Source organism: Neolamprologus multifasciatus, chromosome 16 (assembly GCF_963576455.1).
Source record: "Neolamprologus multifasciatus chromosome 16, fNeoMul1.2, whole genome shotgun sequence".
NCBI classification, from domain to species: Eukaryota; Metazoa; Chordata; class Actinopteri; order Cichliformes; family Cichlidae; genus Neolamprologus; species Neolamprologus multifasciatus.
In genome coordinates, this window is record NC_140454.1 from 25,884,779 (window position 1) to 25,903,554 (window position 18,776).

General features: G+C 40.4%; 1 protein-coding gene across 3 annotated transcripts in view; it reads left to right on the forward strand.

Moving 5' to 3' along the window:
• Window positions 1-18,776, forward strand: part of clasp1a (cytoplasmic linker associated protein 1a) — an 89,135-nt gene that overhangs the window by 46,401 nt on the left and 23,958 nt on the right. For 2 of the 3 annotated variants that reach the window (XM_085136344.1, XM_085136343.1), the window contains exons 12-24: window positions 914-1,049; window positions 1,144-1,214; window positions 2,228-2,287; window positions 2,746-2,823; window positions 2,916-3,083; window positions 3,565-3,611; window positions 5,111-5,281; window positions 6,599-6,622; window positions 10,367-10,477; window positions 10,868-10,894; window positions 12,552-12,716; window positions 15,732-15,836; window positions 18,558-18,620. In XM_085136344.1, the coding sequence (XP_084992470.1) occupies window positions 914-1,049; window positions 1,144-1,214; window positions 2,228-2,287; window positions 2,746-2,823; window positions 2,916-3,083; window positions 3,565-3,611; window positions 5,111-5,281; window positions 6,599-6,622; window positions 10,367-10,477; window positions 10,868-10,894; window positions 12,552-12,716; window positions 15,732-15,836; window positions 18,558-18,620 (1,226 nt within the window). Of the gene's footprint in view, window positions 1-913; window positions 1,050-1,143; window positions 1,215-2,227; window positions 2,288-2,745; window positions 2,824-2,915; window positions 3,084-3,564; window positions 3,612-5,110; window positions 5,282-6,598; window positions 6,623-10,366; window positions 10,478-10,867; window positions 10,895-12,551; window positions 12,717-15,677; window positions 15,837-18,557; window positions 18,621-18,776 lie in introns of all 3 variants that reach the window. The other variant, XM_085136342.1, reaches the window with a different exon arrangement.

Sequence of the window (18,776 nt, forward strand, 5' to 3'; positions counted from 1 at the left end):
GACTTTTTAAAAACAGTATTAGTAATATGTACCTTAAAAATTTAAACTTAGTTGACCTTAAACCCTGGATGGCAAGAAAAAGAACTTTAAGTAAATGACAGAAAAACTGAATTTGCTTTTTTTCTTTCTCCTCTTTGAGTTGATTGGTTTTTCCTGTCATAGCAGATTTTTTAAATGATCTTTTTATAATCTGAATGTGTAACAATTAATTAATTTTAATAATAAAATAATTAGTTAAATAGTGACAGCTTTTATTAATCTTTGCAGAGGGGTTTTTACATAGTCTGATCTTCAGATATTTTTTTTTTCAGCTGTGAAACTTTCAGTATGACAAACAAGAGGTTTAAGTGTCTAATTGAAACCTTTGCCTATAAAGGCTCACTTTTAGTCCATCTTTACTGAATATTTTGTCATCAGGGTGTGACCAGATGAGCAGAGTACATGTCAGGATGATTCATTAAATCACAAGTGATTGCATTTCATGTCATTTTCATGGGTTTCTCTCTGGATTAGGGCTCCGTAATGAGAGTCATTCAGTTTTTACTCATTGATCAACGTGCTTCTAATGGCTTTGATTAGCAGCGCTGACATTAACATGGATCCGTAACTGATGAGGTTATACAGTGAAAAGCTTAAGCTAATGAAAACCAGTCTTGCAGCATCACTCTGGACTTACAAACATCCGTCATCCCGAGTTTAATCCGGCCCTGATGAGGTGGAACAGAGCAGAGAGGCACTGAAAGAGCAGGAGGCTGATGAATAGATGAGACCTACATGTATCCTATCATCCCTCTTAATGCCAACACAGCAGACGTTTCCCATCATCCCTCACTCACTCCTCTGTATTTCTGCCAATCTGTCAGTTTGTCTTTGAAAGCTTTTTGCATTGTAACCATTTCTTTCTTTCTGCCAGACATTTGTCATCGATTCTCGGTAACAAGTTTGACCACGCGGCCGAGAGCGTCATGCCAACCCTGCTGAATCTCGTGCCCAACAGTGCCAAAGTCATGGCCACGTCCGGGGTGGCCGCCATCCGTCTCATCCTCAGGGTGAGTGATCTCAGAGCATTACTGCATGCAAATAACTGATCCTCGCAGAGCTGTCAGAAGAAATAATCCCTCCTGACATTTTCTTCTCTCCCAGCACACACATTACCCACGGCTCATCCCCATCATCACCAGTAACTGCACCTCCAAATCAGTCGCAGTCAGACGGTAAGAATGCCTTTCAAAATAAAACACACCAGCTGCAAGTTAAAAATAAAAGACAAGAATTTCAGTTTTCTTATTTGTTTTCCAATAAACCTGATTTTCTGTTAGGGAAAAATAAATCAAGATTAAAAAGAAAGAAAAATTTAGGAAAAAAAGAGAAAATGTAAAAACTCACAAACGGGGAGTAATTGGATAAAAACAAAATAAATATCAAATAAATTAAAAAGCCACTTTACTGGTGTGTGTAAATATACACACACATTTACAAATCCAAACTGTGAGCTGGTTTCACTGAAGAGGAGCTTGAAAGCTGAAGGCTCTGCCTCCTATCCTACTTTTAAATGCTCTGGGAACCACAAGTAAGCCAGCAGTCTGAGGGCGAAGTGCTTTAAAAGAAAAAGAAAAGAGTTGCTTCCTAGTAGGCTAGTACTTAAATTGTGAATGTTAAAATGTATAATAATATGTCAATAGTAAAATTTCATTATATATCTTTTCTTTTAACATTTAGTCATTAAAATGAATTTATTTTCAGAGGCATTAAAATATATATATATATATATATATATATATATATATATATATATATATATATAAATGTATATACATAATGCAGTCATTAATGCCGCTGGGTTTTTTTTAGATAATTTTTGAGGGCATGAGAGTTCATGTTCAAGTCGGAGCTTCAGCCACAGAAAGGTTATTGTTTACTTTAAATCCAGTGAAATGAATAATGAATGAATAAATACTCTGAATTACTTTGCAGTTATACATTTTACTCCTCAGCCCTAAAGGGCTGTCGGGGTATTGTTGTCACCCCTCCGGGTAGGTGGCATGGACACCTAAGTTTGTGAATGTATTAACTCGAGAATGGGGTGATGTAGAATTTTCAAATAAATACCATAGGTGCATTTACTAAAAATGTCAGACAGGTTCGAATCTCAGTGACCAAAGGTGTAAAAAAGTATAAGGTGTAAAAGGTTAAAGACGTATTCATATAAACTTTAATTTCTTTCCAGACGCTGTTACGAGTTTCTCGACCTCATGCTGCAGGAGTGGCACACCAATACACTGGAAAGGTGAGCTAGTCTGCTGTTTCCTCCTGGAAGCATACTATATAAGAGTGCGTGCGTGCGTGCGTGCGTTCTGCTGAGATGCAGACGTGCATGCAGCTTCTTCTTCTACTCTCTCATGTTGACATTTAGGTTGTTGAGCATTTGCAGTTAGCTGAGCTGGCTCGCCGAGCCGCTGATGAGGCCCGTTAAATTGATGACTCCTGAGCGAGCCATCATCATCATCATCATCAAGGGGCCTGCTTGCCATATATGTAACCATGGCAACCGCAGCGGGGACTTTAAAAAGCGGGTGAAAAGCCCCACGGGTGGCTACATTCCCTGTGGATCAGCAGAGGATTCAAACTGTAGGAGAGAGGAGAGGAACGAGGAACTCCCCTGAGAGCTGTTTGTGCTCCACATCATCAGTACAGCTCGTTTCTGTCTTAACTGTTTCTCCTTGCCATGTTTCCTTACTATCCCAGGCACGTGGCAGTTCTCACTGAGACCATCAAGAAAGGAATCCACGATGCCGACTCTGAAGCCAGATCCATCGCTAGAAAGTAAGTGTCCTGTCTTAAAATTCAATGAGAAACTTTAGTTTGTTTTTTTGTTTTTCACTACACTGCCTCTTCTCTTTTTTTCCACCCTGTAGGTGCTACTGGGGCTTTCACGGTCACTACAGCCGGGAGGCAGAACATCTTTTCCAGGCGCTGGAGGCCACCTATCAGAAGGCCCTCCAGTCTCACCTGAAGAGCTCAGACAGCATCGTGTCTCTGCCCCAGTCAGACCGGTCCTCGTCGTCTTCGCAGGAGAGTCTGAAGTAAGAACCGCGCTGCTCTTTGGCTCTTACTCTCCTCCTGCTTAGAAGCCCTTGTGTCCCTGCATCCTCAAAGCTTGAGCACACATATTGGATTTCACTGACTGATATGAAACCACTAATGCATCTGCTGTTTTCTGCTGTTTTGAATGTGGTGATAAAGATGTTGGTAATTACTGTCAGATGTGCAGCGGGTGGGTGAATCAATCGCCATCATTAATCCCGTTTGTAGACTCCCTGTGGAGCGCGCTTGGGTAATGACCTCATGCTCGGCCCATCAGACCTGCAGCTGCAGTGGTCTCCAGTCTGAACTCATTTGTCCTTTGGGGTTATCCCAGTTTAGATGCTGATGAGTAAAAGCTTTTACTAGAACCTGAATTTGATAGTGTCAAATTGGAGTCCACGCATTTTAATTTTATAAATCATGAGTCTTAGGTTGTGATACACATAAATTCTAAAAAGTGTCTTTTTTTTCTTCCCCCAGCCGGCCACTGTCTGTGAAGAGCGTGATTGGAGGGAGCATGACGAGAAGTAAGTATCTTTTTATTCTATTCGTCAGCATGGAAAGGATATAAAGTTGGTATAAAGGCTTCAGACAAATCAAAAGCTTCACAAAAAGCACAGATTCTTGAGGTCACAGGTTAAAGAGCTGGAATTATTTATTGATTCAATATTTTGAGTGTTGAAGAAGCAGTATTCTGCAGCAGAAATCCACGTCTTCAGCTTTACTCTCTCTCTCTATGGTAACAAAGAGTAAGGTAAGGTAAGCAGTAAATAAACTTCTCTTAACCTTTAAACTCATCAATCAGGTGCTCTGATAAAGGACTCTGATTGGAGGATTGAGGTGCGAGCAGGATTTCTGCATCAGAGACGAAGGTCCTCCAGAATTCGACCTTTTTGTAGCGGCTGAATATTAAATACTTTGAATGCAGTCTGAATGCATCTGTTTTTAGTCACAAATATAAATAAAGCACTCACAATGATGTCTTGCAGCAACAATTTCCTTCAAAATGAAAGCAGGCCAATGATAACTTAAAAAAACTTTCTATTATTGAGGTGAAAAGACAACTGAAGTAGACAAGCCAGCAGTTGGCCATTCAACCTGCCCAACCTTTTTACTGGCCGTGGCCCATTGGAGCATTGGTTATGATGAACCCTGGCTCTTAACAGATTTATTTTTAGATCAGTGAGACTGATCATCTTTGGGTTTCAGTAGTGCATACACTGAACATTTCCATTTTGAGTTGCATGCGCTGTGTCACTTCACGTTATCATTTCCCCTGGATCAAGATGAACAAGAACTCCTGAGATTTAAAATCGGGGATCTTGATGGTGGAGAGATGATGGGGTGTTAGAGGATCAATACAAGATGCCTCAGACTGAAAGATTGCACAAGAGATGAGAGAAAAACATCTAAATTATGGGGCTGTGTTAAGTGTGTTCAATTCACCTCAATTTATGGTGGAAGTCACGTTGCAGCAGTAAAATAAACAGTTGAAAACTGTCACCACAAGGTGGCAGTATTTCAGCAGAAGGGTTTATTGTAGATGCCCACCCCAACCAACATTACATTCACATTGTTCTGCCTTGAAAGTCGACTTATAGTCCGGTTTTTGATGTTTCTGTGCTGATTAGTAACTGTCTGTTCTGTCCTCTTCTACTACATAACCAGCTTAAATTAAAGTTAAACTTAAAGTTATTTAGGTGCAACATGCATGTAGTGCTGTAAAAACAAATGCGTGCAGAATCTGGCAGTTGGCATGGAGTGGAAATTAAACCTAAAGAAAGCAAGAGGAACATTTAGATGATGCGTTCACAGTTGGTTGCAGAGTGTTTTACAACAGCTAGTACAGAGCTTTTTGCACAAGAATTAAAACTGAGTTAAAAGGAGTACAAGAATTCAACAAAAATGTCAGAATCTGGCTTTTAAACTCAGTTTAAGTGCTTTCGAAGTTCAGCCATGCTTCCATCTGAGTGTAGATTTGATTTTTAAATAGCCATGATAAAGTAACATCTGTGTGTTGCCACAGGTAAGCTTGTGGGATCCAGGGTGCCGTCCACTCCAGGATCCCTCCAGCGCTCCCGCAGTGACATCGACGTAAACGCCGCCTCCAGCGCCAAGTCTCGTCTGTCCACTGTTCCCGCCTCCTCGCCGTTCAGCTCTGCAGCCGCTCTTCCACCAGGATCCTACGCCTCTTTAGGTAACTGATCACTCTCCTCCTTCTAACCCGCTCAAACCAAAAAGGAAGACCACTTTCTAGTATTCAGCACAAGTTGCTCACACTCTTATTTCTCAAAATGAAACATTCCGGTCTCCGTAAACGTGCACGAGGACAGATAGCTCCCCAGTAACAAACCATAGGATTCACCCAGTGAACAAACAACACAGAGTAAACAGAGGAAGTCTTGCAGATCCTTCGTTTAAGTTTGCAGAGTGAAGGAGTCTTATATATAATCAGTACACAGTGCCTTTCATTATTTTATTCAATATCGTACAATCGAGATGCATTGATTACAATTAGGTCTGGTTTTTCATTACAGGAGTTCAGTTTCATCATATGATTATTTTTGTCATGTGTTACAGAGCTTCACCACATTTCAGAAGCCTCTGTCCTTGAACATAGATTTCTTGTACTAATAAAAATGATCTGCCTGGTATCACTCACTCTGACTCTGAAAAAACACTAGATATTTTGTAACAAATGATGACCTACAGTCATTTTTAAATTTAATGTACAGTTAATGCCATTCACCTGACCGGTACTTAGATTTCTGGACAGATGAGCAGCAAGGTTTTTCTGAGGGTGATCAATCAGTTCAGCTCTATTTTACAGTTAGAAGGGTTAAATGAGGAGAACACTGTTTTCCCTAGAAGAAGGTGACCCCTCTGACCCCATAATTTCCACCCGTCGTTGGGTGAATATGACACTAGTCGGATTTCCTGGGCGCCATGATGTTTAGAAGAGCAGCTCAAGTAGCTGAGGGGCAAACTGAGCCTCTTCCATGTTACAGTAAAAACTACTAAAGCAGCAGTTTAGCAAAAGTCCCAAATAAACAGATTAGTCTCCTGTCATCTTGAGCTATTGAAGCATTTCTCCTGTAATCAGTGGCTTTTATGGAGCTGCCCGGGAATATTAATAACTGCTGATGTTGCCATTAGACTGTTCTGTCAACAGGAACTGTTTAAGTCCTCCACTGACACTTTACACAAATTGATTGGTTGAGGCTGAGTGGCCCCCTGCTGTGATGGCCGCCTGTTTAAGCTAACGCGAGAAGTTTAAGCCACTCCCTCCCAATAGATGAGATATTTTGTGTAATCTTTTCCCCATGCACAAACTTCTCTCCCTGCCTTGTTCTCCTCTAATGAGTCCCTATGGCTCCATAATGACCCTAACTAATTACGATGAGGCCCCTTGCTCACCCACTCATGCCTGTTGCTACTTCAATTGCTACTAATGACTTCCTCTGTGCCTCTCCTCCCACTCTCTGCTGCACTGCCTTTCTTAAATGCCCCATAGATGGCACTCCTGGTAAAAGTGATGGTAAGAACTGTGTGTATGAGTGTTTCTCTTTTGTCAGATGTCACAATGTTTACATTTCCTCTTCATCTGTGCTCTCTTTTCCTCTCTTTATCCCTTCTAAGTAGTCTTCAGTTTTGTGGACCTCTGCATGGACTGTCTGCATGGATTTCCTCCTTCTGACTGTAACCCTAACAAACGGGTCACTGCATGAAAAATCAATCAGCGGCTACCACCTGACTCCCTCACATTTTTCTACAATAACTTCACCACGCTAAATTTTACCTCCATACTTTGAATATTCTCAGCGTTACAGACCATCAGAGTACATAAGTAAAATTGGAGCTTACTCATGTGGAAAATCTTATATTTGTGAAGTTATGAGGAATCAAAAATGCACTTTGAGGGTCAGTAACTGAGAGAATAGTCATAGTATGAAGGCTTCACTCAATATACTGAAGTTAATGTACAAAAAAAAAAATCTGTTGATTTTGAGGCTTCAGGTCTTTTCTGATGTGGTTGATTTTTTTTTTTTATGGAATGACCCAAATGTATCCATCAGCTGTCTAATTTGAACAGCAGTTGAATCCACTGTTACTGTATCATACTCTACAGAAAAGGTTCTCATGGTGCGCTGCAGGGTGGCATGCACTAAATGGGTCCACAGTTTGATTTCCTGTCACGGTGTTGCTACCTCCAGTGCCACTCATAGGTTTGGGGTCTCTTTGAAGTGTCCTCGTGTTGTTTAACGCTAATGAAAAAAGACACAAACTAAAAACTAACTTAGATTCTGATGACTTCAAAAAATAGATCACAGGAAAAAAACACATCGAATGTAAGGAGGGAAGTAAAAGGAGGGAAGTAAAAGCAACCTTCAGGCAGTAAACTGAAAGACAGACCAAGGACAAACATTCACAGTAATGGGAATAAGACACACAAGGCACACATCTGATCACGCTTGAAGTTTTTAGGTAACTTTATCAAGACGCATCTGCAGACTGTATACAAGTGTAACACAGACACAAACTAATTGGTGCTCAATAATATCCAGATAAAGTCCTAGAATTTTCAGATGTCTTGTTTTAGTCAGACACTTCCATTTAAAAAAAATCAGGCACACCCCTAATAATGCAAACATTAAGCCTTAATACAGTTTAAACAGGCAAGTTTTTAAAAAAGGTGTCATTAAAGGGAACTGCAGTTTAATTCTAATACTAGCGGACCTAGTTTTCGAGTTAAGGTAACGCATTATCAACAGGCATTAGCTTCAGCTAGTCAGTCAGTGTTACACCCATTTAAATTGTGTCAGAGCTGTAATGATAAAAACCAAAACGTGGCTGTAGACAACGGCTGCTCTGTAATGTCGTGCCAAGTGTGAGACGTAAAGAGAGCTGCAGTCAGTCTCTGCAGCCCTCGCTCTGCAGGTAGGAGAGCGAGTGAAGTTCTGTTACTGAGCCTGCAGCCGCAGGTGGACGTGCACTGATGCTCACTGTACCAGCGGCGGTCTAGTATAATGCCTGAAACTGTGTAATAAAGAAGCTCAGCCTTCTTCCATGGATCAAGAAATGCAAACTGTGAGAGGAAGGAAGAGTCAGAAAAATACACTCTGTGATTTTCCACAGAAAACCTGAGTGGTGTCATTAGTGTAGATGAGTTTGAATGGCCGATCAGATAAGGTTTTTTTATGATCTGCTGTAAATCTCGATGAATATATGAAGAGATAATGCACACAGTCTAATCACTTCCTATACGCCTCAAGGGGATTTATTTTTAGCATGCTGTATAATCCCTGTTATCATTGTCGCCAGTTTTCAGGTGCTATTCTTGACGTGTTGCATAAGAGCACACTTTAGATGTTCTTGCTGAGTTGGCTTTTGCCCATAACTTATCGTACAATCGTTCAGTGAACCTGCAGACTGGGCGGTTGCAGCTGTCTTCACTTTTATTGCACCTCGCACTTTATAACAGGTGAAAACAGGTGAGAAGGTGAAAACCTTTATTGCAGAAATACATTTGTATCAAAAGCAAAATAGATCTGCAGAAGATAAAAAGTTAGGATAGAAAGATATTTTAGCTTTTCTTCCACAAATGCCCTGCAGGATGGATTTTCAGTTACCCTTTTAGCTTTCAGCAATGCAAATATTTTTTGTTGCATATAAGTTTGAATGTTTGTTCAATTCAATCCCAAAACCGTAGAGAGCATGTGGAAAAATCCAAAGGTCACAGTTAGGGTTACTTATCATTGCTGAGGACTTAGACCTGAGAAGGTTATGATAATTAAAGCCAAACTGATTGTAACCTTTTTGCCTCCGGTTTATCAGTTCTTCTTGGTTGGAATTATGAAGGTTTATGATGTTGTCTAAACTCATAGTGCAGAATGCATTTTCATTATTGTGTAGAATATGTGATGTAACAATGTGTACATGTTTAAAATATCAGAGTATTCTTTACAGTTATATAATCTTCTTTAGCCACAGAGCAGCTCTGAAGGATGTTCAATGTTTGTTTAAGTCTCGGTCAAAAAGTCTGAAGATATTTCTTGTGGTTTCTGTTAGGGTAAAAAGGAAGTTGTTAGCTTTGCTTGCATAAGTTAATCCGAGACTTCATGTCAGGTAGGGAGGTTCAGCCTTGAGCCTAGCTTAGTGTTTTGGCCAAGGGGTGGATCTGACTGAGACACTCCATGCTGAGAAAAGAGGAACATGTCAATCACAAGGTAGTCCTGCCTTAAAACATCTCATACTTTAAGGTCCTTTTTGACTCTAATGGGACAATAATTTCCAAAATGAACATCAGGTTTGATTCATTAAGACTTGAAATCAAAGACTGAGACCATAAACAACCATAGAAGAGAATCCATGTTCAATGGACTCTAGAAACTTGAGAAAATACAACACGCACATTAAATTAAAACGCCAATTATTGATTACCATACTCTGTCAAAGCTGCTTTGTAGCTGGGTTGGCCTGCATGGATAGATGACAGTGACAGCACTTCTTACCATGAATGAAGGAAGCTTATTGTAATTACACAGAATTGTTTTGAATCCAAACTCTAGAACTGAAAAGTAATGCAAGGAAAAACTAAACAGGCAAAGCAAATAACTTTTGACGATCACCACAACACACTCCAGTGACATGCAGCCATGCACTAAACTGCTGAACACCTCATTTTCAAACCCAAGACACCCTTTTTCAGAGCAAAAATCAAAACAACATAGATACCCTACAATATTATAGAAATAAACCCAATAGTCCATTGATTTCCTATGAGAACAACGGGGCAACACTAAGACAGCAGGTAGACTCATGGACGATGACTATCTACTGATTGGGTGGGTGAGGGAACTTAGAGATCTTTCTTATTTCCCTTCTTTACATATGAACAAAGAGTTTAAGTTTACCTTAAAAAAATTACTTTTTAAGTTCATTTTAATGAAACATTGGAATTATGTCAATGTATGGTCTTTAAAAAGTCCTTTTCTGAATAGCACGAGTTACAGATTCAGGAATGCCTTTCCTGTCTGGTGGGTCACAAGAAACACTGAGAACTATTTGTGAACACTAACAAAGCCAGGTTTGTCTGTTTCCCCTTCATGTTTTCAGAGCAGCTCTGTCTCCTCATCCAGGTCTGCTTCACTCTGTTTCCTCAGACTTCTTCTTCTCCAGTGTCTCTGTCCAGGGCTGGGTTGAACCGCAGTCAGTCACTCACATCTATTAAACCTTCTACACCCCCCCCCCCTTGCTCTTTCTCCCTTTTCTTTTCATCCAGGTCGCGTTCGCACAAGGAGACAGAGCTCGGGCAGCGTTGCCGGAGCCAGCTCTTCTTCAGTGGTGGACAGCAGGGGGCGTAGTCGGGCCAAAGTGGTCTCACAGTCCCAGCGTATGTATAGACACCTCATGCACGTGCTTAAACAGTGATGTTAGAGTGAAATGTGAGCGTGAAGCTGTTTAACCAGCTTTTGCACATCCGGCTTTACAAATCTGCAAAGCCTGCGCTGAACGTTCATTATTGTGTGCTGCTTCAACATCCCCTCGACATGTGTTTCTTCTGTGCAGTCTTGTGTTTTTGTGCATGTGCGCCTCCATACATGCATGCTTTGTTGCTTTTGTGTTATCTTTGTACGTTGCTTAGATCTGTGAGCTCACAGCTAACATGTCCACAGCCACCCAGAGTGCATGCTGGGAACAAATCAATGAACATAACCCCTTCTGTCTCATTCTGACTGATCTCGATCTCCACCCTGTCCTGCCTATCGCTTCCATCACCCAGGATCAAGATCAGCCAATCCCATCAGTGGTAAGGCCTCAGCTTCATCCAATCACAAGACAGATGCCTCACCTTTCATACCTGACTTATAGCATTGCGTTAAATCTTCATTGTATCCTCACTGTTTGGTCAGTAATATCAGTCAACCACCGTCTTTGCCCATCGTAGTCTAAAACTGCACCAATTTAATTTTAGCGACTGGATGGATGGTTGGTTGGATAGAGACTTTATTGATCCCACAAGGAAAATGATTGTGTTACAGCATTAGCCAGATAACGAATAAAATGGTACAGTCTACAATGAATAAACAACATAGTTAATTGCATATTAAAGGCCTTATACTTTAAGAGAGAATGCAAAAATGGTATATATACAACAATTAAATTGAAGTTGGTTGAAGAAAAGTAAAAGTAAGACTCATCTGGTGCAAGAGAGTTGCAAATTGCATTAATAAGTGATGCATTATAAATCTAAGAAACAGCTGCAAGACAGTAAATTTGATAGGTAAAATTGGTCAATTGGTAAATTTTGGTAAACAAGCATTACCCACAATGCACTTTTCTCCAGTGAATGATCAGAAAACTTCCATACTTGTGTCATCTCTTCTATATCGCAGGCATTAAACTGCTGCAGTTTATTCAAACTATGACATTTCAAATACGAACGGTGACATCGCCAACGACAGCAGTGATTCAACGCAGTTCTATAAATTAAGTCCACTCTAAAGCTTTGCACGTAGTCTCGTTGTGTCACCCTACAGTATCTGCATGTTTCTCACACTTTCCAGCTATTGGTAATTTTGTGAGGTTTTGTTGGGGTTTTTTTTTCCCACTGTGGAAGGCATTGTCTGTTCCCATTTACTCTGAACAAGTGTCCCCCTTTCCTTCACCCCACATGTCCAAGCTGTAAATTTTGTTTTTGATTGTTTAACCTTCAAGTGACCAAGTTACGTGTTTCTGTGTGCCACATGTTTCCTTCCTACATGGTTTCTGTGAGGAAAGCTGTGTGAATTTTTTTTAAATCATTAATTTGCTGGTAATTATTCTATAGTTAGGCTTTTCATTTTCAGATATTTGTGTTTCTCTAGAAAATCTGTGAAATCTTTCACATCTAAAAAACAAAAAAAGCAGACGTGTGGAAGTAACAAACAAACAGCCTGATATTTCTGTAATTGTGCACATTTACTAAGCATTATCTACAGCAGTGCTTCCCAACCTTTTGGAGCCACAGCACATATTTCACATTAGAAAAATCACATCGCACCACCAAACAAAAATGTCACAAAAAGTCTGCCCCAGGGCAGCTGTGGCTACAACTGTAGCTGCCTCCACCAGTGTGTGAATGCGAGAGTGAATGAATAGTGGCATTGTAAAGCGCTTTGGTTGCCTTGAAAAGTCTAAAATCTGACGGTCCCACTTGGCCGTTTTAGTGGCTAACACAGCTCGGTCACTTGATGGTTTACGACTGTAATTTACCTGTCTTTGAAGCTCTGTGTTGTCACTGTGATTCACCCTTAAAGTTAAGTGATGGGTTTGTGCCTAAAATAGAAGAACCCATCATAATCTGTCAGATTTATAGGCTGCAGTGTCCTCACAGGACTTCATCATCCCTCACTCATCCAAGCCACTATCTCAGCCACTTTTTTCCTGTTTGTCCTTTTTAATTTTTTATTTTTTTGTCCTAACAGCCGGCAGTCGCTCCAGCTCTCCGGGTAAGCTACTCAGTCACAGCAGCTATGGACGGATCCCTCGAGCCACGGCATCAGCCTCCACCACTCCGGCAGACAAGCGCAGCAGGATCCCTCGCAGCCAGGGCTGCAGCCGGGAAACCAGCCCCAGCCGATTAGGCCTTGGTAAGGACCTGACTCTGGAGCGGCACACTCGCTGCATTTACTATCTGTATATGACCATAACATAGAATTAAACTTAAAGCACCTTCAGAAACAGGAAAAGTTCACAGAAAGTGCCGTCTAGTTAAGGCAAACAGTAAAAGTGTACAAAAATATGGAACATAAAACTTAAATTATGATGTCATCTAGAACAATTAAAAGTCAAATGTGATAGCAATGCAATAAAAAGCACAGCAAAAATTAACAAACCTGCATTAATAACAGTAAAAATGTAAATTAGACCCCAGTTATGATAAAAGTAGAATAAACAAATAAGAGAATCTACACATTAAAGAGAATGCAGTATGAAACAGTGGACATAAACAACGGGAAGTCTGTGCACTGAGACATACTGACGCACGTCTCCACCAGGCATTGCAAACTGAGGGAATCCACGTTTCAGTAAATAATAATAATTAATTACTGTTATACTATTCATAGGCAGAGTTCTATATAGAATGCAATAAAAGAGCTTACCATCAGTAATAATGATACAATAAGGATGAACATTATTTAAAGTGAGGCATAAAGCTTCCATCAAAACATAGAACAATCAGAATAATATGACCTATAAGTATGAATAAAATAAATAAAAAATATAAGTGAGGAAGAAAGTGGTAGAGGAGAAATAAAAATATATGAAAAATATATGTTTAAAAAAAGTCTTAAGGAGAGATTTAAGGGTAGATGTTCAGTCACAGGCACGTTGAAACTGGAACTAATGCCTGAAAAATGTGTTAATGATGCGCGGCTTGTTTATAAAACCCTGAATATAAAGACTCTTATTAACTGAATTCTTACAAGTGATGATTTTTGAAATGGCTCCTGAAGCCAGCAGCAGTCTGTATTTATTTTATTAAACACACTTTAGTCCTGACTTATTTCTGCAGTTTTCTGATATTTGATGCATAAATAGGAATTGTAATTGTGCAGGGAATGAATTGCTTATTTAGTGTCAATATTAATATGACATAACTGTGCAGAAGTAAAACAAGAAGCTGGCCCAGATGTCACACAGTGTTCCTTTGACTGGCTGCACGGCATTGACCCCTCAGGTGTGCTGATCACCATGTGTCACAGGAACACATGTACAGATAGCTGAAACTGGACTTTCCTATCTTTCTGATAAAAACATTAAGTCCTGTTTGTTTTGTCTGCTGTACATTTCCATGAGCGAGTTTATTGTCAGAGCACAGATCATAAATCAGTGATACAGTAAATTGCGATATGATTCCCGTCCTTAAATAATCACTCCTCACAGGTGTATTCTGACCTACGATATCTCACAACAGGGCCAAAAAATTATTGAAGTTAGAGATTTTTTTTTTTTTTAATTGAAATTGTTTGGTTTGAACTTGTGTTTGTTAAACTTTTAAGAAAAATTACAAAAGATGCTGCAGCCTGTGTGCAGATTACTTGGTGGTGTTAACAAAAGACCTCCTCTGTAAAAGAAAGATGGAAACCAAAACTGAGAGCACCACTACAAAACAAACCCAAAGAAATTTGTTTCTCAGTTATGTTGGCAGCCACGTGCACTTCTGGACCATTTCCAGCATGGCTGCTTTTTGGATTTTGGGTTTGTTTTTTTTAGATAACTCTGTACAAGTTCTGTTTTTAATCCAGGTCCGATGGTTTCCCCTGAATATTCTTTCTCAGACGTTACAGTTAAAGTTCACAGTCTGACCTTGGGAGACAAATTCAACCCAAAGAATATTTGGGGGTGCAAGCATGCTCCTGGTCTCACATTTCACCTGCTGTCTTTTGGTTTGGAGACTGTGGATGAAAATCCAGAATAAAAATCTAAAATCTGATCAGTCCTACCCGCAGACACAGCTCTCATCACCAGAAACATTTTCTCTGTGAAGTTTAGGTCACTTTAAAACGGCAGTTCTTGACTGAGCAGTGTAAGTGTTCAGAACAGAAATCTAAAGATAGCAGAGATGCTGTTAGTATTGTGGACGTTCCCAAGAAGATGATCTTTAATGATCTTGCCGTTTTATTTTTATTGATTTCATGGTTCAGTACCTTAAGAATTCCTGTGCACCACACCTCTCCTTTCAGTGGCTCTGGCTGCCCTGCTGTAGGGCCAGGTGCAGTCATGACTTTTCAGACTTACAGGTCCAAACTCTTATTGGTCTTTTTTTCATGAAACTCTTCAACCCTCGATCAGTTGCTGGTTACCTGATGAAAGACTATAAGTCAAAAACTGTTTGGTTTTTCTGATAAATTTGGTGTCTTGTCAAGTGTTTCTTTGTGTTTGTTTATAGATTTGCTTTGAGATGGGAAAGAGGTCTTTATTTTCTTCACTTGCTCATTTAAAATGCTGAATTTTCCTGTATTGTATTTTTTCATCTTTACAAACTCGGGAATCCTGCTGTTTTGATCTGTTTCTCACAAGTTAACAGTTTGAAGCCTGGGCTCGTGTTTGGATCTAACCTTTCCTGGCCATGTGCTGTATGACTGACTCTCACTCACCTACTGCTGTTTGTCATTTTCTTTACTCTCACCATTTTTCTTCTGTATCTCCTTTTTTTTTTATCTCTCGTAGTCTCTCTGTATTAGCCGACTCAATGACAGAGGTCAAGAGTTTGACTCTATTGATTGGTTTATGAATCAGTTGATTTTCTGTGCTGTCCTTTACACTGTTCTGCCAAAACTCATAAACATGGGTTGCGCAGCAATCTCCTGTCTCCAATGACCATACACATCGTTTTAATCTCTCCATGGAAAACCAGAGTTACTCACTTATTGTTCAACCTCTTAAAACAGTTTATATTGTTGGCTATTACATGCTCCAGGACCCTCATCCGAGGCTTCATGCTTCCAGTATTCTTCTCTCTCTGTCTTCCTCTCTCCGAGCCTCATTCCCACCTTTTCTCCTATGGATGCACACTGACACTCCCACCTAACTTGTTGTCCTAACAGCCAGCCTGTGTGGTAAACCTCTTCTTCCTGCTGCTCTCCCCTACCGCACGCTAGCCCGGAGCCGCATTCCCCGTCCCAGCATGAGTCAAGGTTGCAGTCGCGACACCAGTCGTGAGAGCAGCCGTGACACCAGCCCCGCTCGGGGCTTCACTCCTCTGGGTGAGTATCTCCGAGCTCACGGCTGTCTGGACTCTCTCCTAGTGAGCTTACCAACTGAACAAAATGTACCTGATGCTTAAACGAGCCTCCTGCTCCAGTCTTCTATCTGGTCTCTTTGTTCTCTGTAGCATCTGAAATCTCTGCATGCCTTCCTCTGTGCATGAACTGTGTCTGCTCTGTTTTTCTCTTCTTAATTTGATTGTTTTCCTATATAAGAGATTTACCTCCGTGTTTCTGTGCTGGGCTTTTTTTTAAGAGGGATTCCTGTAATTGAAATAGTTGTAAGTGAAATTATGTGCAGATGAAGGGCTTTTTAATCTCTCTGAAGAACTTTTGAAATCTAAGCATAAACAAAGTAGTAAAAAATTACTTCTGGGAGAAGCAGTAACCAATTGTTGTCTAGACCCTCCTCCAGTTCTTCCTGGATAAGGACAGCAAGATTTTCCAAATCCAAACTAAAGACATATCTCTCTAGCACATCCTGGGTCTTCTTTGCAGGAGCAGCAGATCTACTCTGAGCTCCTCCAGAATGACTGACCTTGTCATCCTATTCTTAAGGCCACCAGTACACTCACTACATTGGTCACATTGCACGCAACCAGTGACGTAACCACACAGCCACATGTATTTATCCTCGCTGTTACGGCACAGGTAGATGCTGCACTTTTCTCCTGAACAACAGTTTTTTCCACAAACTTCATTTTTTCAAACTTAATCTCTGAACTTCTGTAGTGATACATCATTAAAACAGTCATGAACACCAACATGTTCGTAGACTCGTGTCTTCAACCCAGCTGCAGTGGCACAATGGGTAGGATTACAGAAATCAAGAGGCGTGACGTCAAGTTTGTTGTAAAGAGGCATTCACCAGATGGTGGTAAAATGGTGCCCAGAGGGCTCAGTCGCCATATGAAGCTCATTCTCAACACTTGTATGCATAATCTTATTCACTGAGTTATTACCCCTAATTCACGGTCACAGATTAGGGTATGAACATAGCTTGACCAGCTTCACCTTCATGCTCAGCTGTCTCTTCAACACAACAGCCGGACACAGCATCCACATCCTCGCAGATGTTTCATCAATCCAGCTGTCAATCTGTCTTCCTAACATGTGAAAAAGACCTGGAGATGTTTGAACACTCCAAACTACAAACTACTCACCTCAGATTCAAAGTGTTTTCTTGATAAATACAAAGGGAGATGCATGGATTGGCTCTCCTGTGGGTCCACCACCTGCAGGAGGAGGGGTCCAGTGTTTTGTGGATCAGGTAGTGGTCAAATGTGGAGGCCTCTATGGATTTGATACCCAATCTCACTAGTTCCAGTAAACTGGATTTGGATTTATTCAAACATCATAGACATGTTTGCCAATTAAATGGTGAGAAATGCCTTTGCCTCTACCGTATGCAGACTGGTCCCGCTTACTGTCATCACACCATTCTCTGCCAGGAAAATCTCTCAAAATTTCTTTGGACCCAAACCCAAAAACTCTAAACTGTGAGAGTAACAGCATCTTTTTCTGTTCTCTATTAAATAATTTTTTGTTTTATGTTGCTCTGCCAGCAGACACAGCTCAGTTATTCATTTTGGTGCCTTTTCACAGCTAATATTTTGACTTATCACAGTAGAAAAAAATAAGTGAATGGATATCGGTTGATTCCATTTTTTTCAATTATTAGAAACATCAGTGTTTTTCTTACTTTGAAAAATCAAAATGTGTGCTGGGAAAAAGGCTACATGTTTTCACTGACGTTTAATGTTAAAAATTCTTTGTTATTATGACGGGCAACACTTCCTGTTATCCTGTACACGTGACCTGTTTTTACTCTGCTGAACTGATCTGAACGATATGACAGTGTTTGCACAGGTTAAGAGCAAGAAATGGAGCTAAAGCAGGTTTTCTTCAGTTTTATGTCAAATCATAACACTTAAAAGTGTAATATGAAGAATGGTTAGATAATGCAAAAAGGCAGATTTATGTTTCAGTTTGGCTGGAAAGGGTAACATTATGATGCCAGAGTGGCTTAAACCTGCAAGTCTGATTGCATATTGTTGTCTATGAGAAAATAAACACTTCCCTGATGAGTTTCAGTCTCAGTCTCTAGTTTCAGGTATTACTGAATAAAATGTGTCGTTCATTTTGGACATTTTTATCACATTAAACTCAGAAAGGACAAAATCACTAATGTAAGAACAAGAGTAGTGTTCTTTACTAGCCAAATATTTTTGACACACTCCCAATCCATTAAGCTCTGCCAAGATGCAGCCTCAGGGTGAAAAATCAGTCAATCAAACAAAAAGCAGTTCATCTAATGTCCACTAGAGGCTCCAGCAGCACGCGTGTCCACATATACTCCCATATAGACTTAGACACCAACATTAAAATGTCCAACTTTACAGCAGAAATCAACATGTTTACAGATAAACAAAGAACTGGTTTGGTCTGCATGTAATAATTGTAACATTGTTTTGTTTTGTTTTTTCTTTTTTTAAAGTTGGACATTTTAATATGATAGCAATTAATTCACTTTTGGCTTCAAGTGGACTTGAGAGGAACTGCAGTTTTCAGGACTGCCTGGGAGCCCATTGAGCCAGGAGGAGGTGCTGAAGCCAGTGTTGCATGAAGCTCAGCCCAGCAGAGTAAAAATGGCTTCTGTCTGTGTGTTTGCACCACTAACCCTTTGGTCCGGATGTTGCCCACCTTTCGTTTCCCTCGCAGCCTCCCGACGTCACTCCCGTTCAACCAGCGCTCTCTCCACAGCCGACCCCCACGGCCAGTCAGGTGACCTGCATGATCAGATTCCCCAACTAGCCAAGCCGCTTTCAGTTTCCTCCCATTTTTTAAAATATTTCACACAAATCATGCCGGCCAGCATGCTTCTGTGGATGTGTACAGTGACGTGACTGCAGGCAACATTTATAGTTGGTTTTATGTTCC